The sequence below is a fragment of the Halichoeres trimaculatus genome, unplaced genomic scaffold (assembly GCF_033239565.1).
Source record: "Halichoeres trimaculatus isolate MK-OKI-2021-1 unplaced genomic scaffold, fHalTri1.1 fHalTri1_scaffold_18, whole genome shotgun sequence".
In the NCBI taxonomy this organism is placed as follows: Eukaryota; Metazoa; Chordata; class Actinopteri; order Labriformes; family Labridae; genus Halichoeres; species Halichoeres trimaculatus.
The window spans coordinates 17,618,700-17,644,742 of NW_027437196.1; the positions used below are offsets into that span (position 1 = coordinate 17,618,700).

Consider the following 26,043-nt stretch of genomic DNA (forward strand, 5'->3'; position numbering starts at 1 on the left):
GTTAATACGTCAACTCCCACTGAGGCTGTATTTTGGGTTCACATCACATAACAGGAGGAGATGGACACTGTTAACATTTACCTACAGTCAAGGTTCGGTGCTTTTTGATCCTTGTTTACAGAGCTACAAAGTGTATTTATGTGGCCACTTACACAAAATAATAAAGTATCTATGAGTATTGTCTTTGTTTTTCCACCTCTGAGGCATTCTCTGTGGCTCAGCTGGTGTCTGAACATTAACCTGCAGAGCACAAACTTCAGGACAGCACTTGAACACAGTCGGACATTATTCTCATCCACCCAAAGCGTGGTAACCGTGCTGTGTGCTGCCTCCTTTATTATAAACATTAACTTCGCATGCAGCTTATTTTCCTTGACATTCTGAGCCACTCTTGCCTAACATCATGCCTGTTGTGTGGCAGTCTTTGAAGCAGAAAACTGTGTTTTGTCCCTGTTTGATGTGCGTGCAGCTGCCTGTGGACAAATGATTTGCTTCATTCTTTCCTCTTTATTCCTTTGTGCTCATTTTCGCCCTTGCATGAAGTGATTATTTTTGCATATTCATACAGTTGTTATTATTTAATGCTTTTCATGTGTCTCTAATGGAGGATGTTGAAACAGTGCAATTATCAGGCACTGGTTTGGGTTAATAGTCTGCAGTACACTGCGATATTAAAGATGTGTGTGCTGAATCTGGCTTCAATGATTAACCAGCATTTATATTCTTAACAAACAGATAAAACTTTTCATTTAGTACTTTGGAATTACTTCAGTATCTTTAATTGTTTGACCCAGGGTTCATGTACATTATTATCGTGTTTAAATTATTTTATCTGAAGTTTTGATAGCCTCCAGAAAATATGAAGCAATCAACACGATGCACTCAAAGTGGACCAAGCTGCCTTTGTACCCACTCTTCTTTTCAGCTGATGAAAGACTAACAACAGAAAGTAATGTGTGAAGAAACATCATTAAAAAGCATGCAAGATGCAGAGCTCACACACTTGATTAGGATGTGTGTTAGAGCACAGAGAATGATAGTTTGGTAACCGTAAAAAACTGTCAGGACTTAAAGTGTGATACAGTCGCCTGTTCAAAACAAAGGTTCAAAGGTGCATCACTTAAAGGAATGGGTACCTTTCACATTTGAAACAATACCGATGCCCAGTACCTGGCAATCAGTATCAGTACTCAGCGGTGTCAATTTTTTGGTACTTTTTTGTGTGTTTATGTGTTAAAAAATATCAATTTGTTTGATAATGTATATATTTTTTGATATAACACATTTATTCTTCAATATATAAACTTATAATGCTGTGTTCATGTCCAGCATAGAAAGTCGCCTCTTTCACTCCCTCACAGTTACAGGATGCATTTAGGTACCTGAACATGGTACCATTTGATTTTTTCGTGAATCGGTACCCGGTACTTTTGACAGAATTCAGTCGGTACCTATAAAGTACCTAATTAGGTACCTTTCCCTAATCACTTACCTACTTTAGTCTGTGACTGAAAATCTTTTTTCCTGCCTATCAAAGTCTGTATGTCTGAGTCATCAAGACACAAGGTTGACGAACTTCCTCATTTCCCTCTGAAAGCCAATCAGGGGGTTGTTTTTTTAAAAAAGGCTAACCGTTATCAAAAAACAAGCACTCGACATGCATGGAAAAAGCAAAAATTCTTTTCAATATGTGACAAGCAGACAAAAGAAGCTTGTAAAGAAAAGTACTGCTGTTCTTAACTACAGAACCCCATTTCCACCAAGCGCTCCGGTTTCAATCAGTACAATTTGGTATGGGTTTGATCGGTAAAGCATGATTCTGTTGGCATTTCCAAAGCCAACCATGTCCACTTATGGTAGGTGGCATGTAAGCCGGATGCCGATAGTTACATAGTAGCACAATATCATAGCAGCACGACACAGTGTACCTTGCTAATAAATCCAATGAAGAGGAAAAACACTACACAGTAAACAAAGAGCAATGATGGAATTCATACAGCAATTTGTCTTCTTTTTGATTTACATGTGACTCTTTGTTACAAAGCAAAATCAAGCTTTATTTCAGAGAAGACTGTGTGCCGTGGGGAGAAATACAACTGCCGTTGCATGGTTAGTGACAATTCTTTTGACCAATCAACGAACTGCAGTCTTGTAGCTCCACCTTCTGGGGTCTGATCGGTTCAGTCTGGGACCCCAACAGAAGGGTCCCCAAAAAGTGGGACAGTTCATCTTGGTAATTTTTTTAGATCTGTCCCAGGATTAGTCAATGGAAACACCACAAAATGTGTGCCATACTGAGACAAACCAAACTGAACCCCTTGGTGGAAATGGAGCTTTGGACTATACATATGTGAGTAAAACACTGCACAAACAAACTCTCTCAATCAGTCATGTTTGTTTGTTAAACTTAGTCCTGGATTTCTTCCATAAATGTATTTTTTTTTCTCTCCATTACAATTTATTCCCGCTCATATGTCATCTCTCTTCTACAACATAGTGCCTGTTCACTGAGGTGAGGTAGTGAGAGTATCCAAAACATTGTGTTCTCTCTATACTTTGGAGAACCTGAACTATCCCTTGGATTTAAGAAATGTATGATGAAAAAATAAAATGTGTTGTATGAGAATAACTAAACTTCTACTGCACAGCAATACTTGCCAGATAAGCTGACTGAAAAGTGAAAATACTCTGTACTCTGTTGTTTGAGTGTAATGAAAGATACAAATTGGTGCCTTTTAAGGTCATCCAGAAACAATATATTCAGTAGAGCAGATGGCAATGCTAGTCCCACAAATGAAAATAAAATAGAGCCACTAATGGGGTGGAAATGATTGACGGGAGGAAACACAACCTCATCAGGCCCACCTAGCTACAGCTGTGCTTTGTGCCACTCAGAGCGCTAATCCTCCAACTCATTTCAAACACTGCTTATGGCCCACTGACACCAGGCAGGCAGCCCAGATAATTAGATCAAGATGGCTGGGAAAAGTGAAGTCAATGCTCACAGCAGCCAGGGGTGTGAGAGCTGAGAGACGGAGTGCATCACAAGAGGACATAAACACGTGAGCTACCACAAGCTCCTGTATGAAATAGAAACAAAGACATGGAGAGACCTTTTCTGACCTTTAAGACAAAGATAACAGATTTGTGTAGCTATCATTAGACGGTAAAAAATATAATCACAACTGTTTTATATTTTTACTTTCTGCAGAATTGCTGATGGTAGATAATAGTGAACCGCTGATAGTCTTTTTTTGCCTTCTCACATTAGACACAACCCAGCAGCTGAACTCTCAGGTTGTTCGTCTGCTCCACTAAATCACAGTAATGACACCAAGTAACAACCTCCTGGGTCAGAAAGTGAAGCCCATGCTGTAATGCAATGAACTGCTGTCCCTGAAGTGTCCACCAGAGGCTGGACTGCCTTTTTCCAACACACTCCAAAAAGTCATCCTCTTGACACACTTCTGTCACCACTCAGTCACCAGGCTTAAAGCAAAATCATAAATCAGTGATGAGCTGGGTGACTGCCTGTCACTTCCTGGATGAGTTTAGCAGATTACATTCAACCCCTTGTGTTTTTTTGGAACTCATAACTCCTTAATACCCCAATCATGTTTCATGACTGCAGGTTTAGCACATTTTCATGCAGAATCTGTAACAATAGATCAGGATTCTCCTTAAAATTGGATTATTTTGCATGAATAAATTCTATTTACAGATGAGGCACAGCTTGTAAAAGTTTTTGAGGTTTTAACCATGATGAGGCCTAAAATTAAACATTGAGCATTGACTTTTGTCTTAGCAGTGTGCAAACTGCACAATGCTAATTGGGGACATAGCACTGTAGTGTTGTGCTGAAATCTTGCACAGACATACCATTATAAATGCAGCATATTCACACTTTGCATACACATTGCTAACACTTACATTTTTAACCAAAAGGTTACTCAATATCAACACAAAACAAAGATACCTTGACTTGAGAAAATCAGAAGTTAGACTGGTTTTCTCTGATGTGTGTTTGTGTGGTCGTACGTGGTCTTGTAGATCTTGGTTACTTTAATGTTTTCTGGTAGAGTGGATATAGAAGGTATGGCTGGAGATCTTGGCACATGTACATTTCAGATTGTATTATTGATAAAATAAATCTTTCTTGAGTAGCTTTAATCAGAGTTTTAAATTATGCCATTGCTTTTTAATTCAGCTAGCATTTTATTGACAGAAATATGATCCAATTTTACAATTTTCAAATTATACAAGATAACTTTTTTTTTTAACCTCCAAACAAGCAAATAAGCTGAAGAGCTATTTCTTACTATGAAACCAAATTATTAAAATAACAATTACAACCATTATTAAAATCCTGCATAAATGATGCACACATTGGAGAACACACTGTGTAACTGTAATAGAATGTAGATAGAGATTGATAAAAAGTGACAAAAAGTTATTAGAGCTGTGAGCATGGTAAATTTTCTTACTTTAAAAAATATATATATATTTATTATTTTTAATTTAATTCTGTCGGTGTTCATGTGTCCAGGCAGTTAGGCATTGGGTGGCCTTTTAGAACAATAGTTCAAACAATTGCATCAAAACCAACAGGGTGGATATCCTGGATATAAATTACCACCCCATTTCTCCAGTTTAACCACTAGATGTCAGTGTTGACCAGCTGTTATTTTCAGTTCTTTTATATTTAATCTTCATCAAACCACCTCCAGTTACATTTAATGAGCATTCATGTTTTTAAAGTTGTAAGAAACAAGTATGTTCAATACAATTTTTATTTTGATATAGAAGGCAATAACTAATAGAGGAAATAAAACAGTGAACAAACACAAAATAGAAGTAATTATTTCACCTGTTGCAAAACTGCTACTGCCAGTACTCCTAACAAACAGTGAAAAAAAGATTATAAAATATACTATTATTCATTATCATTCTTCCAAGCATTACGTTTAAATGGTTTCTACACCTCAGTGGTCACCTTTCCTGTTGCTAACAGCTCTTTGAGAGGTTTTGTTAGCGCTTCACAAAGCATAAAGTGGAGTATGCTTGGTGGTCTCAGCACAATAGCCTCTGTGAATGTGTGTGGTTTTGGCTGTGAACCCTTCATGGCCTCGGACCGCTGTGTTAGGTCCAAATTTCTTTGGTCAGACATGAAGCGAAGTTATGCAGACCACCTCGCTGTGGTGTTTCAAGGACAGCAGACCACATCCTCTATAAAAACACTCAGACACACACATACACACACACACACAGCTGCATTTTAAAGTCAGAGAGCTACGTAAAGTAACTAGACTGAAAAGTGATTATCCACTTTACTCATTGTGCAATTAAACCTGGCTATTTCAAGCACTCTGCCATTTTCACAGCTTTGATTAATCATGGCTCTGTCCTCTGTTCAGACAACCAGGTCCTGCAGTTTGGAAAGCTTGTAAGCACCTCCAACACCTACGAACCCGGCACCCCTGGAACTCCCAGGAAGCCTGTAACTGTGACAACAGACCAGCCCCTGCTCTGGAGCATGGGGATCTCAAAGAACGGAGAATGACACGTAGGAACCTCTTCTTCTCTGCCACACGTCCGACCACTCTGAAGATTTCCTACAGCTGAGATTTTGGAAAACTGGCAGTTTTATATTTTAGCTGTTGGCGTGTTACAACACCACTATTTTCATGTTTTGATTTTTGTATTATTTTGAGTAATAAATGGTTGACTCTGTTGGGGCACTGGAAATAACTATAATGTGCACTCCTAGTTTTAAACAAGAGTTGACCTCTTTGCCAAAGATTCTTCTGTTCTATTTTTTTCTTTGTTTTTTTTCACTTCACTTTGATTTAAAAAGAATTATCTGGAAATTAATCTCTGGAAACAAGTCTGCACTTTATATCACAATCATATATGCTGATGTCTGCTTCCCCTGAAATGAATCACTTTTTATTTTAGACAAAATTTACACATCTCCCTTTAAGTGCCGCTTCTGCTCAGTGCCTTCAACATCAGTGCTCTTGTTTGTCACTGACCTTTTCAAAAAACCATATGAACATCTGTGATTGAGCTGAGTAAAACAATACACCAACTTTAATCACAGTGCCTTTAATGGGTTGATTACCGCACTTCTGAAAGTTAATAAAAAGGTAAAAATGAAACTATTTGACATGTCGTGTCACATCGTATGAAGTACCAGGACAAATCAGATTGTGGGTTTCCATTTGTTTTATTTACACATTGAAATACAAATGTTGTGAACAGAATGAAAAAATGTCACCCCTCTTGTCCCCAGTCACACCACCCCAAGAACATTTTGCACCGTTGTCTCCAAATCCATGATTCGCAGGTCTGTTTCGTTCAACCAGGATCTAACCGCCACTGGAAGAAAAACAAGAAAAATAGTTTGAAGTGAGACAGATCAGAATGTACTGAAGATTTTTCAGGTTTAATAATCAAACCATCAATTAGTCCTGAGAAGGATACTTCTCTGTGTATCTCAGTACCTCAGTAATATAGTCCACTGTACACACAATCCAATATCTGCGCTGATACATAGTGAATATTCTGACTGACAGCTAAAACAAACACAACTCCAAAGTTTTCTTACTGTGCACATAAATAAAATTCTGAGTGCCAAAGATATAATCGCCTTTCTTTCATTCTGTGTGTAAATGTGACAAAAATCAATTAAAAATATTGTGTAATTGGATAATCTCCTAACAAGTGATGTAATTCCCTTAAATTGTTCAGTGCTATCCCTGTAATACCATGATCGGTCTCAAAAAGTTTTTTCTTTTTTTTTTTTTAAATGAGGAGCCATGTCAAAAAGAATTTCTTCACTCAGTTACACCTTTTTTAAATCCTGTGCAATTTATATTTATAATTAAAATAACAGAAAAATTGACACCCTCTGATGCATGACAACTAGGATGGACAAAGTTTAGATTGATTGATCAGCTCTAAATGTTACACATAATCAAAACTGCCATTTTCAATAACCACGGTGGCTCCAGAATCCAAGATTTTTTTATGATCTCACTCAGTTTGAGATGCAAATGAGGAAAACAAGCTATTCCATTTCTATGTTGTGGGTTAAATTAGGAACAAACACTAACTGCTTTATTACAGATCAACTGAGAGAGGTCTGGATGTAGTGAAGATGTGGGCTACATGGAATGCATTCTGCTAATTTCTCTGTCAAGAAGTCAAGGAAGAAGCAATGATGCAATTGATGTCCTTGGGTAAGACCATTCAGACCAACATGTCTACTTGAAAAGGTATTACTCATGTCAGTGAGACATTACCCCAGTGTATCTAGAAAAGCTCTTCCCAAGCATCAGATGCCCCTGTCTGATTGAGACTGCCCCTCTCTAAGGCTGACTCATCACTTTCTTCTCTACAATCAACACCAATCAACTGGGCACAAAATGTCTTTGATGATTGATCTTGAGAATAAAACGTGTTGGTACTTACACAATGATGTTATTGATGGGGATGTGAATGAGTTTGACAAAGAAACCGATGAAACCCATGATGGCAAACCCAATAGCTGTGGCCATGGCGATTTTCTGGAATTCTGGAGACAAGAAGAATAAAAGGTTAGATTAAACAAAACAGCACCGGCCAAAAATCGAGCAGCTGGTTAGTAACCATGTATATCACACTGCAATCAGAACAAAAAAAATAATAGGACGACAACAGATACATACATACAAACAAACAAACAAACATAAACCTACCTTTTCTGTCGGGTTTTGTGCACCTCTTTACGAGCCTTATGGAGTCTTTCACGAATTGCCGACTGGGCTCAACAAACTGCATAACCTGATCCATGATGTCGAGCTGTAAACACAGTTGTAATGAATACAGTTAAAAGACTGGACTACTTACGGTGCTGACGTTGACTAAAGCGGCCTAAATCGTTTCACAAGTCCAACATCACTTAAACATGTAACATACTCTGAGTCCTGTTTTCCTTCTCGCTGGAACTAAAATATGTATGATAAAAACTATATACTTGAATTTTGGAAACTATGTTTTGAAAATTGTTAGGACAGCTCCATTATCCCAGTGAAATGACGTTATCGCGAGTGAAGCTACTCAGTCGATGTTTCTTAGCTCAGCTGGAAATTCATTCACAAAACAATCAACAGTAAGTAAGATGAACCATTTTAACAGACTAAAACTACAACATTAAGTAGAAATGTACCCTTCTTACCTGTTTCAAAGGCTGCGTTAGAGAAGCAGACAGACAGAGGAGTGAGAGCCACGTAGCTTTCAGGGGGCTGTTAGAGGAGAAGAGCTGACGTAGACTTTACATGCGCATGCGCACAAGTTACAGCCTTCTCCTTCCTTTTGAGCTCACACCATGAACCACAGCGCCACCTGCAGGTTAGGAGGTTCACAAACAGGGACATGGAAGCAATACGCTTCCATAGGGACAGGCTACAGCTCTCTCAACCTATATTAAGGTTTTACTGCTGCAAATCAAGAGAACTTGTTCAACACTAACCATTTTTAGTGTTTATTATTATGTTGTTTTTATATTATTGTTTATTTAGCGCTGCCAGTAAATCATAAACAATAAAATAAGTGACAATATTTTTTTTTTTTTTTTTGCACAGCAAAACAGTCTGTGGTCAATTCAGAAAGTCACACTTTATTTTTCAAAATAATGTTTAAAAATCTTTTTATGAATAGTAAAGACTATATTTTGCATTTACTGTGAAGACTGGTCAAAAGATGAGCAAGTATTACCAGAAAACATTTGACTGTCATGGCTAGTGAACAAGAAAGCTGTTAATAAAATGCCACAAATACATGTATACAGCGAAGTTGAATGAGATTGTTTAACCTGTAGGTGGTACCCAAGCTCTATGAAATACATTGAGAAGAAGCAAAGTTGCTGACAACTGGTGTGATGGGCTGAATTGTGTGCAGAGATATTGTTGCCTTTGTTTCTCAAAGGGTAAAGCAGCTTTCAGAAATGCCATCAATACAATCTGTAGGTCATAGGTTCAAATCACACTGGGGATTAGTCAATTCTCACTTTAACTGTCATTTAATCCAAGTCAATAATTTCATTTCAATTCACCCTAGAGAGCACTGCCATATCTTCAAACCTGTTAAAATGCTCTTGTTATTTCTTATGATAACTTTAAGGACAAGTTCCTCACATTCTTGATTTCTTGTTAAATGGTAGTTATTATCAAAGTTGACCTGACTAATAGAGTTTTAAATAAAAGGGAGCTGAACAAGTTGTACCATTACCACTTTTTGCTTGCCCTTTGCTCCAGCCACATTCCTTGAGTCTTTAGTGACCCTCATGTGATTTAGATTAAGGTGCAGTTTCGAAATGGACGTCCACCCTTTTTTTAGATTTTTGCACTGATTTTACTAATTCAGAGGTTTGACAAGTGCAACACCTACAGTCATGTCAAACCCAGCAAGACACGATTTGTGCCTCCTTAAGACTGAAAAGTGAATTAATCCTGAGGTTACAATACAGTCACCCCCTGTGAATGGTAATTCTGAAAGTTGAACTTAGTCAAAACTCAAAAACACAAGAACATCTTTATACTAGATCAAAACCAGTTCTCGTAACATTTGCCAGGTTTTATTTTACATTATTTACATGCTTTCATGTTAACACATTTCCAAATGTAAAGGCCTTTTTGGAGCCTCCACATGCTGGCACATCGTGGGCACAATAAAATTACAATCATGATGCACTACATTAGAGAAGGAAAGCTTAATTTCTTTGCTATGGGAACAAATAAAAACAAGTTACCCTATGGCTCAAAGTTTACTGATTAATGCATGTACACTCTGATACCTTAAGGTCCTGCTTGAAGTAAATGCCCTCTACATATAAGTGCTTTTAAGTTCAACTTCATTGAATGTCTCTTTTAGAAAAGGGGCTGAATTACTCCATCGCTGCTGAAAACGTTCCCAAAGTAACACGAAAACACACTTACTAAGACTTTGAAAGGGACACCAAGAGTGGGTTTCAACAAATTTAGGTCATTTCATCTAAGGCACGAGTATGCTGACTTAATGCTCCACAGGTTAAAAGGACTGCACAGCATCTGCACTAAAGTAACAAAAGTGACCAAACAAAGCACCCATAAATGTATGTAAAAGCACAATAAAAGTACACAAGAAGTATAAAATCATTTCATAGTGCTCACAAACAGTTTCATATATGGATACAACACCATGCAATCTTGTTTTGTAAAGACATCAACCTTCAATCATTGGATTCTTTTTGATACTTCATCAAACCAAGCAGCTCTTTATCAGGCTCCAGTTACTGGTGGATTGGACTGTACTGTTCTTTGAGTCATTAAATAAATTTTGCAGTAACATGTTGAATGCCTCTTTAAAAGCATGTCCTTTACTTCCCAGGTCATTTGCCTCTTTTCATTGCCAGGTGATGCCAAGCATGTTGCAGCTGATGTCCCACAGTTTTTGGGCCAATTCGTCATCAGAGGCAGCCCTCGAACATGTTGCAGGAGCACAGTCACTGAGCGTGAAAACAGAAAGTGGATATGAAACACTGTGTGGCATTTGTGTTGAATAAAACACTTATTTGTTAATCAGTAGATAGTAGATAGAACTTTGAAAGCTCTTGCTCTCGCTAAGGTACCCTGTGTGTTTGTGTCTGTGTGTGTGTGTACCTGAAGTATCCTCCGCTCAGGCTTTCCAGGCGTGGCTCCACAGCACAGTAGATGGTGGTCTGAGCTCCCTCCACTGTTGTCTTGGTGAACACCTTGAAAATTTTCACTGCCACCTGGATACACTGATGCTGGTGCCTCCACAGGTCAGACTGAACCACCCCAGGGTGCAGAGAGAACACACTCACACCTGTGCCTGCAACATGTATACAAGCACTCACACAGTAAACAAACTTTGTAGTCACATTAACATCATTTAAACCAGTGTTAACAGAAAAACGAGCACATGCATACTCTACCATGAGTTGCATACAGTTAACACAGAGCTCTTCTTTAAATTATAGCTATAATGTTGCTTTAACATCTAACTATAGCTTCTGTTTTTTCACAGATAAAAGTCAAATGTTCAAGCTTTGCCCCAGATCTAGAAAGTAAAACAATGGACTCATTTCAAAATAATCATTTTCCCTTTTTTGCCATTTAACAACGGAACAGAAACAACAATAGACTGAGGCAACAAAACAACTAATTTCCAGAGAACATCTGATTCATATGTTGCCAAAGCTTTTCCACAGAGGAAGAAAAGACATTCACTGCTGATTTTCTGACTCACATTTCTTGGTGATAACTACAAAGGCTCATCCTCTTACTACCAACCAATAAAAAATCTCCAGTAATGGTTTGCCATCAAAAGTCATAACATGACAGCCTTATCTGTAAGTTTTCACTAGAACGTGGCCATAGTCACCTCACCTTCTAATATTTTGGCAAGTGACCGTGCAAACAGGACATTGGCCAGCTTGCTCTGTCCGTAGGCCTTCATGGTGTCGTAGCTCCTCTCACTGTTGATGTCATCCAGCCGGATCCCAGTCCAAGTGTGGGCCACTGACGCGACAACAACAATACGGGCAGGAGCTGAGCGCTTAATGAGGTCCAGCAGCAGATAAGTCAAGAGGACGTGGCCTGAGGAGAGGGGAAGACAAGGAGAAACTCACTTTTAGGCTACTGAAACAGATTCTGACACACAACTCTGTGATGGCTTGTTTTTCTTCAGAGTCTGAATCTCTGGAGCTCAGATAAAATGAGATGATCATATGCAAGAATGCTAATTTAAGCGTATGAAGCATTAAATGTGACACAATTCCCACTTCACACGCACCACTTCCTACTCATAATATGTTCACTGAATGAAGAGTGATGAGGAGGAACCCTGCAGAAGATACTCTGTTAATTCATCTACTTAAGGTATCGCTAGGTATTTACCGTATTCTATCTGAAGTTTTGGGAGTCATATGTGTCTTACTGCCAACACAAATACGCAGGATTTTTGGACAAGCTACACAGAAAACATGCCATACAGAAAGCTTTGTGTCAGTTTGAGATGTTGGAGTACACTCTGTGAGACATCGCTGCTGGCTGTGCCCACAGGATGTGATCTGATTCCTCGTACTGCTGGTGCATAAAAATAGTACTGTCACTGTACTGGCAGTCTGGCTTGCATGTGTTGTAGTGGAAACTTGAATCAAAACTTCTTTTGCCTCTTTCGCAGCACAAAGTTTCTGGATCATGTTTTTGGAAAAAAGCAAACTTCTACATAATCTGAATAGGAAAACAAGACAGCTGGAACATGACACTTTTTTAATCCTCCACAAAATTGAACAGTTTAAAAGGTAATCAAAATAAAACATGTTGGCTAAGTGCGCTGATCAATCCTCCTCACCAAAGATTTTCAGATGCTTTCTCTGACAGTGTGGTTTTTATTTTCCCAAATGTGAGGTAACACACCACTGTGTACGGGTAATGTACTTCTTTTACAATGTGTTGTTGTTTGGATGCATGAGGTTAATCGTTTAGAGTAGAGCTGTTTCAAACCCAGACTTTCATTGCTCTGACAGTTATTATGACTTTGTGAGCCTTGAAACAGAGCTGCTTTTGAGTTCACTAACTGTGAACCTTGAACATTGATGCAATAGTCATAATCGTCATAATCCCTGATACTGCCATGATTATTAATGGCACGTATTGTTGCTTTCTCTGTTGGCCTCTCACTGCTCATCCTTCATTCAGTAAGATAGGTCTTACAGCAAATCAAATAAGGTGCTTTATTTCTCTTTCTTTTTTTCTTCTTTTTTTTTTATATCTTTCACTGTTTTAGCGCTGAGTGCACTTTCAATTTTGAGCCTCAATTGATTGTTTTTCATAGTCAAAAGATTAGACATTATGTGTTAACAAGATGGTTAGTATGAGAAAACTGCCTGTCCCTTCATTATGACATGGGAAATCACAGTATCTCACAGTCATGATTTTAAATAACTCCCAGTTGCTCACTGTACCTATAATCATTATGACATAAAGTCAGCTATGTAAGTATGTAAGGTAGAGTCAGATTAGTTTCAAAATTATTTGTGTTTGTGTAAATGCATCTCAAATATGTGAACTGATCCACAAATGTGTAAAATATTCACAAATGTCTATGAAAACCCATAAATGTGAAGACTAATTTGCAAATAAATACATAATCTTAAATGGCTGAAAAGTCTAAGTGTTTTTTCTACAAGACCTGAAAATACACACAAATCATTAGCTACAACTGATGTGGACTCCCCCCATTGGCTGACACATGACTGTCTGCAGCAAGTTTATAATAGTTTTGGATTTGTCATTATAATTTAGTTTTAGTTAGTTTTGACATTTTTTTTTCCATTACAGTTTAGTTTTAATTAGTTTTGGAGCGGGCATTCTAGTTTTTATTTAGTTTTAATTTTTGCAACAAGGCTTAGTTTTAGTTTAGTTTGAGTTTAGTTATAGTTTTTTCATACCTTATTAAGCAGGTGCAGGATTCAAAAAGGTCAGAGTAAATATTTTGTAATACTGTTTATTTTCCAGTCCAACAAAGTGCTCACTGCTCAGTCAATGCTGATACTGAACTGTTGGCTGCTGCCTTAAACACATGAAAACAATATAAACTTAATATAAACATAAATTATATAAAATAATGTTAACATGAATTAAATAAAAATAATAAAAACATAAATTAAATTAAATAATAAAGTATGAGCTTTAATGATTAGAAACTTGGACTCTGTAACAATAAAGTCAAAAGTTTGGTCGCAGCACAGCGCACAGCCAGTCAGTGCAGTAAACAAGCTCGTCCCAGTACATCGCTGTGATTGTGCCGTACAGCACTGACAACTGCTGAGAACTGTCTGAAATTGATTGGGAAAATGTGTCGGATTAATTTAAATCCTAAAGGCTATTAATATTGTCAAAAACTATAACCAAGGACATTTTGTCCTTAATTTTAGTTAGTTTCAGTTAGTTTTGTGAACACAAGATACAGTTTTAGTTTACTTATCGTTTTTGTCTTCTTTTCTAGTTTTTATTAGTTTGAGTTAACTGCAATGTGTTTTAAATTTTAGTTTTCCTTTTTAGTTTCGTTTTAGTTAACTATTACAACCTTGGTCTGCAGTGACTGACGCACGGTGCAACAACAGTAGCTCCATACCCACCTGGCAAGCCTGCGCCTGCAACCCTGAGCTCAGGGCAAACTAACCCTCCTCTCACTGACTGATTTTTTTTTACACATTTGTAAATCACTTGCATGGCAGGAAAGTCTCAATATCACATGTGCAGAGACAGCAAATTGGAAGACCTTGGATTGTGTGTATTTTCAGGTCTTGTAGGAAAAGCAATCAGACCTTTTAGCCTTTTCAGACTGTGTATTTATCTGCTAATCAGTCTAAACGTTTGGACCCTTCACTTGGAAATCTGCTACTGTATGATTGATCTCTGGTCAAGGCCCACATACACAGAGGAACTGCTCCATACATTAACATTTGGACACTGAGAAAGGAAACTTGCTTTCCTTTGGATTGTTCTTGCTTTCCTCTTGGACTGTTGACTTAACTAAAGTAAACTATATGTCACAGGTGTTCTCGGGTCTACAGGAATGTAATTACTGAATGCATGCGTCATGCACATGTGTGTGTATTAGCCATGTTAGACCACAGTGTTTCTCCCTCTGTCAGCCTGAGATAAAAATACCTCAGGGGAAGAGATCATTTGGAAAACAGCCATTGTTCTATACTGGGAAGACACAGACAGTTAGAAGAAAGCATGAACATGGTTTTTTTTCCCAGATGGTTGTTGGTCGAGGTGGATGAACGGCATGAAAAGATCTGAATCCGCTGTATGACTCACCCAAATGATTAACCCCCAGCTGCATTTCAAACCCATCAACCGTCTTTGAGTAGGGACACATCATGATGCCAGCGTTGTTTATCAAGATGTTCACTTGTTTCTCCTCTGAAAAGAAAACATTTTATTTGCATTTTATAACATGTGGTACCAGGATGAAAAGGAGACATTTGAAGTTTTGGTGTTATCACTGATTTTTCTAGTACCTTTATTGATAAGATCAGCAAACGCTCTGATGGACTTTGTATCAGATAGATCCAGTTTCCTGATGACTAAATCTTCATTTCCTGTGTCTTCCAAAATATCTGTCCGTGCCTCCTCTGCACGCTCCAGGTCTCTGCACGCCATTATGATGCGTGCGCCTGAAAAAACACAGTACAGGGTGAGTTATGATTCTGTTAGTTTCTCAGTTTTCAAACAAAACAAATGGTGTTCAGCTCAGGTAGAGTTGAAATCCTTCAGTCGGACCTTCAACCTCTTGATGCATTCGATACCACTTTTTATGCAAACCGATAACAGTACGAGGACTCTTTGAGTACTCACCGATATTGTGTACTGATACTACTTGCACCTTTGATACATAAAATTTCAATTAACAGTGACAGATCATTTTTATCAAAGACAGCACAGTCACACTGCCATTAAGTCCAAATAAAACACAAACAACTCTCTCTGAGTTAAGATTTGATAAGATTTTTTTTGATATAATTAAAAAAATATATATCAAAAGTGCACAATAAAAGTAACAACCGTCAGAGTTTAAGTATTTTTTTGAAGTAGACTAAAGTGCAAAATAAAAAAGTTTAACTGCTAAGTCTTCCTGTTTCATTCATATTGTCCGAAAAGGACCTGATGCACATTTGCAGTGGTGTTAAACCGCAGCAATTAGCAGCATCTAGTGGTGAGGAGGACTTGCTTGACGTAAGATTTTTTTTGCCTAGAGTATCTGCTGCTAGTATCTTCAGCCTTCAGGAGTACCGATACCTTGAAAAAAGGCTGGTATCGGCCTAATACCGATACGGTATCAGGGCATCCCTATATTTAATATAACTTAGTTACAACTGTTGTGTGTACTTTACTCAAATTTACAATCTCCGCTCCACTCTTAACATCTGTAAGAATGCAAAAACACATAAAAACAATCTATTTTTATAATTTTTAATTAATTCAGGCAATAAGGGGTAAAGTTGCCAAAATTAATTAGCAAGCATGGGAAACATACTGAAGAGAAGGTTAGTACAAAGTGCATTTCAGTAGAACTTTTCAGTAGTTTTGATTGTTGCTCTGCAAGTAAAACTTGTACACTTCATGAGAAACATACATTTTCTTCCCACTACTTACTAAAGCAGCTACTGCAAAAACCTTTTAAGTTTTTTAAACTGGTTGCTCTGCTAGATTTTCTCTTTTTCATGCATACAAAACCGCTGATGCCAATTAAAGAGACGGCACCTCTATTCCTGTGTGTGTGTGTGTGTGTGTGTGCGCGTGTGTGTGTGTGTGTGTGTGTGTGTGTGTGTGTGTGTGTGTGTGTGTGTGTGTGTGTGTGTGGGCTTCAACTCTCCTCTAGTGTTCTCTAAACTCTCACTCATTTAGCCAACTGCTCTGCTCACATGAACACAAGACCCTCTCAACTGTGTCATTCTCATTCGCCTCTGACGCAATTTACGCTGCATTCTCCTTAATGAGCCCAGAAAAGGGGGCCTGGACGGCAAGCACACACACACACACACACACACACACACACACACACACACACACACACACACACACACACACACTAACTAACTAAACATGCATGCCCACACAAACAAAAACTATATAGAAGCACAACTCCTCCAAAGGCAACACACACACACTCACACAAACACACAAAGTAGCTGCTGTCCCCAGCAATTATGGAAGAGGAAGGCCATTAATCAGTTGGAGCTGAGCGCCTGTATCCCAAGTCTTTGTTTCTCCCCTGCTGTTCCCATATGGGGGAACACAATTGTTGCCACATTTCCCCATTAGTCAAGTTTATGCCTTTGAATAAAATGGAAAATAAATTTTGATAAGTGAGGGTCATACTGCGGGAAGTTAAAGACCATGCAGTGGATGAGTACACTGTGTTCTGCATGCATAAATAATGTCAGTGGGCATGGTGGCTGGATACAAATTCTAACTTCTGTCTCATTTCAGTTGTCTCAAATTCATTGACATGTTGTGTAAGCACTTTCTCATTTTACTTTTCAAATATTGACTTTTGTCCTCTGACATGGAAGTGAAAATATACTCAGCTCAGTCTGTCAACACAGTAAATTCTGCCAAAATAATCCAACAAAAATGTTTAAAAAGGCTGGGATTCAATTAGTTTTCCCTGATATGATGCCCAAAGAAACACCCCCCGTTATGAATCCCTGCAAATCTAATCATTATGTCATCATGTTGCTGCAAAATCCAATTAAGTAGGACATGATACACTAATCTGACAGGGCATTCTCCAGGAGAAAGAGCAAGTGTTATCTGTTTTTAATGAGTTTTAGTGGTCCATCTATTTTTAATTCATCACATTGTTGCACTTTATACATATCACTCAGTTAACATACAGTAACAGACATGTTCTGATTGTTTGCCCTTTCATTTACAAAATAAAGACTAATTCTGCTAACATTTGGATAAAGGAAGAACTTGCAGTTGTGCAGAAAAAGTATGGACACATTTGCAAACTAAACAAGGTTCACAAAACCAGTTTTCAGATTATTCACTGCTGTGCTTGTGCTTGTTTGTGCGTCTGTCTGGGTGCACCCTCCCATCTCTCTTTGTTTCCTGTCTGGCTCAGGAGGGGAGCAGACCCTTACAATGCTCCCTCTGTCCCCTTGACGCCTCATCTGTCTTCCATCACTTGAACCGGTGATGTGTTAGACAGGACTCTCATTTTGGTTAAAATAGCCTCAGTTCTTGTTTACATCATCTGTTTGTTGCAGTCTGAAAATATGTTAAAGGTTAAGAAATGCTGAAGTTAGAGGAAAACACACTTACTACAGCCTAAGCATACTGAGTAAGCAAACAAGGATCAATGGTGGACATCTGAGGACATGGGGCACACTTACAGATCACGCTTCTTGGCTTTAAACCACCCACATACTAGACGTGCTTAACACTGAGAACACAGTGGAATGTGTAAGTCACAGTGGGAAAGTGAGTGACCATGTAAGAAATGAGGGGAGACACAGATCAGTGAGACTTAGCCAGAAACAGACTCATGCATATGAACACTTGTACACATAGGTGGACAGCAGTACCTCTTCTTGCCAGGTCTCTGGCAGTCTCTTTGCCAATGCCAGTGTTCGCTCCGGTAATGATGACTGTTTTCCCATCCAACCTCTCCTCAGATGACCAGCGGTTGCAGCACACACTCCTAAACGACACATAGAAAGCAAAATAATAAAAGAAATAGCGTAAATCGTGTAAAAAAAAAAAAAAAAAAAAAAAAAAAAAAAAAAGTGTCCCTTCAAAATAAGTGGGACACGTTTTGGTAGCAGTAATCTGCTTTGTGTATTAGACTCGCAAAAATGTGATCCTTTGTGGAATTTACCACAGAAGTTAGGTCATTACAGAGAAATCAGAACAACAGTACGTGCACACATTTTTTTTTTTCTTTTAAGTACATTTCTCAAACACTTGAACGTTTTTTTTTCCAATTCGCATATGTTGCTAAGTTCCTGAAACTGTTAACGAAAATATTAGCAAAAACTCACGCGCACTGAAAGAAACAATATTGTAAAACAATGTTTATTTTCTCCCTACCTGCAGTACATGCTTCTTCAAGAGCCACAAAAATTTCCACCTCAGAACCAGCGACAGCCACTTTGGCAAAGAAATGAATTTACCTCCTCCAGACCTCAGAAACAGTCCATCAATGGAGTTCGTGCTTGTCATCTCTCCCCCCGCCCCGCCCGCTCTGTTTGTCATCACAATATCACCGCCGGACCAATCAGGAGCGAGCTGACGCATAATTGATTCACTAGTTCACGGAGAACAGCCGGCTCTCCTGCTGCCTCCTGCTGTCTGAGAAAAAGTAAAGGAAGGAAATGTGGAGCTGTGATAATCTTGGGCGTTGGGGAGGAAAAAAAATAACACCACAGACCTACAGTATGAGACAACCACGAATGAGGATTAAGGCCATGGAAAATAATAAAAAGTCCCTTTTTTTTTTCTGAGAAAAAAGTCAGATTTCTGAGATTTATGTCCGAATTCTGAGATTAAAGTCGGTATTCTGAGGAAAAAATAGTCAGAATTCTGACTTTGATCTCAGAATTCTGACTTAGAAAATAGTAATTAAAAAATTTAGTTTTTTTAGTGGCCCTAATCCTCTTCTGTAGACAACACAGTCGAGTCTGGGATTTAAACAATAATATTACTAATTAATTAATTAGTTAAATAAATAAAATGATTTTTTTAAAAAAAAAAAAAAAAAAAAACCTCTGCACTGGAGGAAATTACCTGTAAGTGATGAAAAGTGACCCAAGACAAATGTTGGTCTAGGGCAGGGGTGGCCAACCTGTGGCTCACGAGCTACATGTGGCTCTTTGCCTTCAAGTGTGAATATAGATATAAATATCGATGCTAACGTTGGGATCAGTATTGATCAATGCTTGGGTAATGAGACTGATACCTCCAGATAGTTTCAATTTCTCTTCTCTACATGTACTCCTCTCATCGCTCATGTGCTAACAGCTAGCTAGCTAGCTAGATAGAGTGAAATTTGTCTCATCTGCAGTAAAAACATGAATTTGTCTTTGACACAGCTCCAAGTATGAACTTAAACACAAAAACACAATATCTCGCTTTGAAAATACGAAATGTATTCATTTTCATTTTATGTCGTTTCAATTATGAGTGCAAGGGTGCACTTGAGTTCACCCTTAGTTAAATTGTTCCAGTTTGCCCACACCAAAATTAGTTTTTACACCCAACACTGAATATAGTGATGATAAACATTAATTAAGCTCTTCAAAATAAGAGCTTTCCAAAATTGATTTTGTTGATGCTGAGTCAAAATAAAACACTCAGGAACATTTAGCAGTTGAATTCATCAGTGAATATTTTATTGTTAACATCAAACATCTTTTCTGTCTCCAATCTGTTTGCATTTTAGCTTTTCTAACACCTCATGACAAGTTAAACAATCAGACTCCAAAACAACAAACAAGCCAGGTCTTTATTTCTTCCTACATGCATTGTTCTTTGTCTATTACATTCATACCATTTTCAGAATTGACCAAATGTAGCTTTAGCAAAACTACCTTTAGAGGAATAAATCTAGCCTCATGCACTGAGGAAAAATGTACTTAGATGTGTAAATTTATCTCCAGCGGATGCCAAGCAGGTGGCAGCTCACAGCCCACAGCTTCAAAGCAGTGCCATCATCCTGACCTGCCTTGCAGCTCTCTGCCTGCGCACAGTCCCTGTAAGAAAATGAATGTAGCATTAAAATAGTCTCAAAAATTCAATTTTGCTTTTCGAAGAATGTTTTTGGTAAGGTACGCACACCCTGCACACAATACAAAGATTAAAGACACATCACTATATCCAAATGCTGGCCACGGCTAAACATGTAAGCCTCAATTCCAAAGCACGGTGATGCCTTTTCGTGAAGGTATTTCATATAAAAACTTGGCTCACCTTCTATTTCCCTTCTTCTAAAATTAGGTTCAAAATAAAAGGCAGATAATTTGATGAATGAAGATTTCCACATCAATAGCCATCACAGAATATCTCTAGATAAAAGTAGTTGCTTAATGTAAAGCATTAAGCAACAGGTAATATGTGTAATATGTAATAGTTGAAACTGGACTTTGATGCAGGTTAAACTTCTCCTTTCTGGGTGAATTAAAAGTATTAATTATCTAATCTCTTATCTGACTTTTTATTATCACCCCCATCAACATCCTAATGGTGTGACATTGATAAATATCATGATTATCATCAAGGCTTCAGTCACAATCCCAGAATTGCTACATCTCTTTGTTAAAATGTGTGGTTACCTGGCGTTTGCTTTTATGTCTCAGATGGCTGATGAAGTACTAATTAAATTAAATTAAATTTGTACTCAATTTATGTAATACCGTGTATTGGAGTGCTCTTCAGACTGACCTGTAGTATCCTCCGTTAAGCAGCTGGTTCTCAGGGGTGACAGTGCAGTAGACGCTGGTGCTGGCTCCCTCTGCTGGAGTCTTGATCAGAAAGTTGAAGGTCTTGATTATATACCCAAGAGGGCGCCAGAAATGCCTTGTTATCTCAGTGTCCACCATGCCTGGATCAACAGCGTAGGCTGTGACACCTAGAACTAAATAGTGAATAGAGATTAATCTCAGAGCAAGATTATCTCATAGATCACTCCTGCACCATCTCATTTCTAACTGTTGCAAGTGGGAAAAAATGGTGGAGAAAATAGAAAGTGTTAGCAAGTGTTACCAATGCATGGTTTGTAACATTCCCAAAAAACAGTGATTTAAAAGAACAATACAGCATTGAATGTGAAAAAAAAAAAAAAGAATTGATGGGTAGAGCATTGATTGATTCTGCAGACGACTGAGTTTCCTGCCAAAATGTCCCTCCCTCCAAGCTCCAGTTTTTGCCCAAAGCAGTTGTGGTTGAGGCATGAGACTCTCACATTGGCAACGGATGCAGATCAATTTTTTAAGCATTTCTTGTAACAGTGAGACATAGACCTAGTCATAGTGAGAAAAAGAATCACAGTGTGAGATAGTGTAACCTGTGATCCAGCACACCCTACCTTCAGTCCTTTTGGCCAGCTCTCTGGTGAACAGGATGTTGGCCAGCTTGCTCTGTGCGTAGGCCCTGACTGGGCTGTAGTTTTTCTCACTCTTCAAGTCATCAAACTCAATCTTTCCTATGGCGTGAGCAGCTGAGGAGAGGTTTATGACCCGAGATGGGGCAGAGTGTTTCAGCAAGTCCAGTAACAGAAAGGTCAGGAAGAAGTGACCTGAAAGTGAGGACAGGCTTTATAGAGAGACAGAAAACACCAAAACTCAAAGCCTATAAGTCTATGTTAATGACCTTTCTTATTGCTGCATGCAGAGAAAATTTACAAAGCACCTGGCAGGCAGGGACATGTCCAACACGATAACCGGGGGTGCCTTCCTACAATCCTGAACTGTGATTGACCTTTGTATATTCATTGTATGACTTTGAATTGTGACCTTGGACAGAAAACTTACTTTTAAGTCCTTACAGAATTGTTACTTTAATGCTGCTTGTTAATGATGTTAAAAAACAGTATATGAAGTAGTAAAACACCTATATGGTGGAAATCAAAGGGTATATAAATAAAAGACAGCCTGATGATAAATTGAATTCAAGGACACTATTTTCACTAACTGTGTTTTTCTTAATACTTTCATCTCCTACCCAGGTGATTGACTCCAAACTGTGTTTCATATCCATCCACTGTCAGGCCGTATGAGCACATAGCCACACCTGCATTGTTGATCAGGAAGTGAAGAGCCTTCTCAGCTGTAACACAAGAAAAGTCACCTGCAATACAATCCTCCAGATACTGTATTTGTGTGAGTCTAAGCCAAAGTCACACTCACTGTTATAGACCTGCTCTGCAAACTGACATATCGATTTGGTGTCAGCCAGATCCAGTTGCCTGGCGACTACTTTGGCTCCCTTCACCTCCCTCATGATGTCACGGGCAGCTTGCTCTCCTTTGGTCATGTCTCTGCAGGCCAAAATCACCCGTGCTCCTACAAAGATTTACAACTCTTAACAGTGTGAAATTTAATCCCAGTGGTTAATTTCAGATCCATCTGCGTTACTCATTCTCTCATTCTGAAAGTCAGTATTTGTATTTCCAGCTCTTTGTTCTGCTCTCTGTGGTTTTAGCTGCAGCCCATTTTACTGAAAGCAGTATCCATACACTTTCAAACATCAATTCTTAAACTTAACTCAGCAGTTTGATACTTGAGCCACCTCATTATATTTGTTTTTCTTCTTAACTTGTTAGCTTAAACATGTCTTACAGTAACGCTGAGTCACACAGCAAAAGAGAACAATTCAAAAAGCCTATAAGTAACCTCAGTAGTCATTAGTCCATTTCTAAATTTGAAGTTTTGTTTGCTTGCCTCTGGCAGCCAGGTCTTTGGCTGTCTCCTTGCCTATCCCAACATTGGCTCCAGTTACTACAGCGGTCTTCCCATCCAGACGCACATCTGAGGACCAGTTTGGGAGAAACAGAGACCTGAGAACAGAGGTTTGGCATGATAACAATAACAAAAAAATGTTAAAAGAGATCTCAACACCAAAAAAATGATGAATGCAATGCTGACCATCAAGAGAACAAAAAACACCTCCTTTTTTTTTTTTTTTTTTTACCTCCACTGACTTAATTACACAGTGGAAGAGGTTAGCCACTAAACAGATGCTGAAATCACTGACATTATACAAATGAAGTTAGAAGTCCGGCTCTGAAGTTACTCAGTGATTTCACCTGACATTTAAAAACTGACCATAAGTAACCATCTCAAGACAAATGACAAATTTTCCTGTGAATAACATTTACTCAACTTTACGTTCTCAAATGGCTGTGTAGCTCCTAAAATATTTCAAAAAAGTGACTATTTTACTTCAGACTTATAGTTTGTTTCATTGTTTTGTAGATGATAACAGATGACTTACCTGATTGCCTGCATGTCTGTATCCAGTTAAACAAAAATGTATGTATTCCTTCTGAATGTAGAGTCTCTTTATTGAACTGATGTTGAGACTTAGGTCCCGAGATTTAAATAGATGACTAATGAAATATCAGATGGTAAAGCTTAAGAGAGCGAGGGACGTATGGGGTGAGAGGACCTCATTTGCAGTTAAAGGGTAGGACAGTATTGGATTGGCATAGCCAGATACAAACCACCCTCTGTTCAAAGTGTTTCTCTGTGACTGATCAATTGGACCAAAAATCAGAACGAGGCCCTCAGTGAGATCATCACATGGTAAGAGCTGCTGTACTTCAGTTTAGCTTCAATAACAGAGAACTGTTTGTCTCTTTAAATGGTACATTGATGCAGCTGTGTGTTACATAAAGATTTTTGTCAAGTCATGAGTCTTTGCTTTTTGATGCCATTTGGACTGACATGAAATGTTATTTGGCTCTGTTTGTGGGATGGGATACAGTTTTATCTCATTAACTTGAGATATAACATCTAGAAACTAAGTTTATTAACTTAGTTAAAGGACCTTTAATATTTAAATCAACTGTGCACACATAACTGAATGAACTCACTTATAGTTTTCTTCTTTCTTTCTTTTTCTTTTTGACTTCGTTTTATTAACCCTCTGATGCATTCATTGTAAAAGCTTGTCAAATATTTGCTCTTTAAGTCTTTATTATTCATTCATTAATTCATTTATTTTCTATACCACTTATCCTGTTCAGTGTCGCGGATGGCTGGAGCCTATCCCAGCTATCATTGGGCAAGAGGCGGGGTACATCCTGGACTGGTCGCCAGTCAATCACAGGGCTGAGTCTTTATTATTATTATTATTATTATTGTTGTTATTATTATTATTATTATTATTATTATTATTATTATTATTAGTGCATGAAAACAAAATGTTAATATTTTCTTTTCTTTTTTTTCCTTTTTTTTTTTTGGTAATTCAATGAATATTTTTTGTTTCCTATGCGAAACATTTTAACATATTTTACATTCATGTTAACATTCCCAACGTGTGTGTGTATATATATATATATATATATATATATATATATATATATATATATATATATATATATATATATATATATATATATATATATATATATATATATATGCAATGCTGACTATCAAGAGAACAAAAAGCCTATATATACTATTCAGTATTTAATAGAAACATTGCATTCAATCAGCATTGCATTAAATTGTGCAACAGACATGTCCATGACATATTCCTGAGCATTCAATATTAAAAATTATTGTATGATATTATTGTAAAAAAAATAAAATGGATTGTGTTTCTTGGTAAAGCTATGAATACATATCTCTTTTATTGCGTACCTAAACATTTTAACTTGTGATAGAAATATACTTGATGTTGCATGTTGTCTGCTTCAATCGACATATGGTTAATTGTAATTTACTTCTTATGTGAAAAAGAATAACACTTCTACTTGGATGTTACTTCTATTCAGATGCTCCTTTGGAATAGAAGGATTGACAGGATCCGTGAGTAGGGCTGTCCCACAGTCATCTTGGAGTCAGAAAAAAATTATTTGCAGTTACAATGACTGATATGCAGTGTCACCATAGAGACCATTGCATGACTTTTAAATAGCTGTCTACTGCAGTCACCACTATGCACCAGGGGGACTAACGTTTGAGTTAGGGCCCGACTCCTGAGGTTACTAAGAATGGCTCTTAATGAATAAAAGGGGTGGTTTAGGAATGTGTTTAAAAAGAGTCACTGCAGGTGAAATTAAAAACCTGGAACCACAGGTGAGCTGAATGTGATTTAAGTTTTCACCACTGTAGAAATTCTGGTGCTTTCCACAGGAAGGCCCAAGTTATCACCTTACTGCATGTCAGCCTGGTAATCTCATTTTTCATTGGGCTGATATTGGACACTAAGACTGTAGCATAAGTAAAGTTGCTGGGGTTTCCCTTCAGTTCTTTTGAGGCTTTTTTAATTGTACAACTTTAATACCAAAAACACTGGGGCACTTGTTCAAGGTTGTTTATGTTTTGCACATCATTTAAACTCAGTATTCAATCAAAGTAGTGCAAAGACAACAAATTAGATCTCGAAAGGAAAAGGGGCTCATTTTTAAACAATTTGATGCCAACAACACTTAAAAAAAAAAAAAAAAAAAAGTTGGATCAAGGGCACAGTTATAACTTATTACTGCTTTTCCTCTAGTTTTGAAAACACTGCAGACTTTTGGGATCCAAGAACAACAATATCCTGAGTCCTGGAAGTTAAAATTCTCCCATCCTTCCCTGATATGTTTCATCTGCTTGACAGTTCAGGTTTTTCTTAGTCAGTTTTAGTATTTCTTGATGTCCTGAACATTTTTGATAGATGGTTAGTTATGGTTGCAGACAGGTTTGACTCAGTAACAGACTGTGTTTATGGTGTTGTCGGACATAATTTTAAGCCAATGCAGTGA

The 26,043-nt window shown here is 37.9% G+C and overlaps 4 protein-coding genes across 6 annotated transcripts in view; 1 reads left to right on the forward strand and 3 right to left on the reverse strand.

The window, feature by feature from the left end:
• The window catches only part of tpk1 (thiamin pyrophosphokinase 1), a 91,103-nt gene extending 84,998 nt beyond the window's left edge, over nt 1-6,105 (forward strand). For all 3 annotated transcript variants that reach the window (XM_074693929.1, XM_074693931.1, XM_074693930.1), the window contains exon 9: nt 5,415-6,105. In XM_074693929.1, coding sequence (XP_074550030.1) covers nt 5,415-5,560 — 146 coding nt within the window. In that variant the 3' untranslated portion in view covers nt 5,561-6,105. The remainder of the gene's footprint in view (nt 1-5,414) is intronic.
• A 116-nt stretch (nt 6,106-6,221) lies between these two features.
• sec61g (SEC61 translocon subunit gamma) lies at nt 6,222-8,356 on the reverse strand. Its single transcript, XM_074693933.1, has 4 exons — nt 8,219-8,356; nt 7,740-7,842; nt 7,474-7,576; nt 6,222-6,378 (listed from the first exon to the last, which is right to left on the reverse strand). The coding sequence occupies exons 2-4, from the start codon at nt 7,831-7,833 to the stop codon at nt 6,369-6,371; spliced, it is 207 nt and encodes a 68-aa protein (XP_074550034.1). The 5' UTR covers nt 7,834-7,842; nt 8,219-8,356; the 3' UTR covers nt 6,222-6,368.
• Nucleotides 8,357-8,929: 573 nt separating this feature from the next.
• On the reverse strand, nt 8,930-18,797 carry LOC141807503 (retinol dehydrogenase 12). The gene is made up of 7 exons (XM_074693580.1): nt 18,660-18,797; nt 18,155-18,270; nt 15,080-15,235; nt 14,877-14,981; nt 11,430-11,639; nt 10,680-10,872; nt 8,930-10,525 (listed from the first exon to the last, which is right to left on the reverse strand). Exons 1-7 carry the CDS (start codon nt 18,668-18,670, stop codon nt 10,423-10,425), a joined length of 894 nt encoding a protein of 297 aa, XP_074549681.1. The 5' UTR covers nt 18,671-18,797; the 3' UTR covers nt 8,930-10,422.
• Nucleotides 18,798-20,031: 1,234 nt separating this feature from the next.
• Nucleotides 20,032-23,640, reverse strand: LOC141807504 (retinol dehydrogenase 12). Its single transcript, XM_074693582.1, has 7 exons — nt 23,559-23,640; nt 23,006-23,121; nt 22,472-22,627; nt 22,287-22,391; nt 21,652-21,861; nt 21,009-21,201; nt 20,032-20,320 (listed from the first exon to the last, which is right to left on the reverse strand). Exons 1-7 carry the CDS (start codon nt 23,570-23,572, stop codon nt 20,218-20,220), a joined length of 897 nt encoding a protein of 298 aa, XP_074549683.1. The 5' UTR covers nt 23,573-23,640; the 3' UTR covers nt 20,032-20,217.
• Nucleotides 23,641-26,043: the final 2,403 nt, after the last annotated feature.

Bases quoted from the DNA above. Each gene is read 5' to 3' on its own strand.
- LOC141807504 (XM_074693582.1), bottom strand. The intron at 22,392-22,471 runs GTGAGTGTGACT...CTTGTGTTACAG, and splicing joins TGCAGAGCAGGTCTATAACA to CTGAGAAGGCTCTTCACTTC. The intron at 20,321-21,008 runs GTCAGTCTGAAG...ATTTTCTTACAG, and splicing joins CTTAACGGAGGATACTACAG to GGACTGTGCGCAGGCAGAGA.
- sec61g (XM_074693933.1), bottom strand. From the start codon at position 7,833: ATGGATCAGGTTATGCAGTTTGTTGAGCCCAGTCGGCAATTCGTGAAA. The intron at 7,577-7,739 runs GTAGGTTTATGT...TCTTGTCTCCAG, and splicing joins CACAAAACCCGACAGAAAAG to AATTCCAGAAAATCGCCATG.
- LOC141807503 (XM_074693580.1), bottom strand. The intron at 15,236-18,154 runs GTACTGCTGTCC...GTGTTTTTTCAG, and splicing joins CAGAGACCTGGCAAGAAGAG to GCGCACGCATCATAATGGCG. The intron at 10,873-11,429 runs GTGAGGTGACTA...TACATGTTGCAG, and splicing joins ACTTGCCAAAATATTAGAAG to GCACAGGTGTGAGTGTGTTC.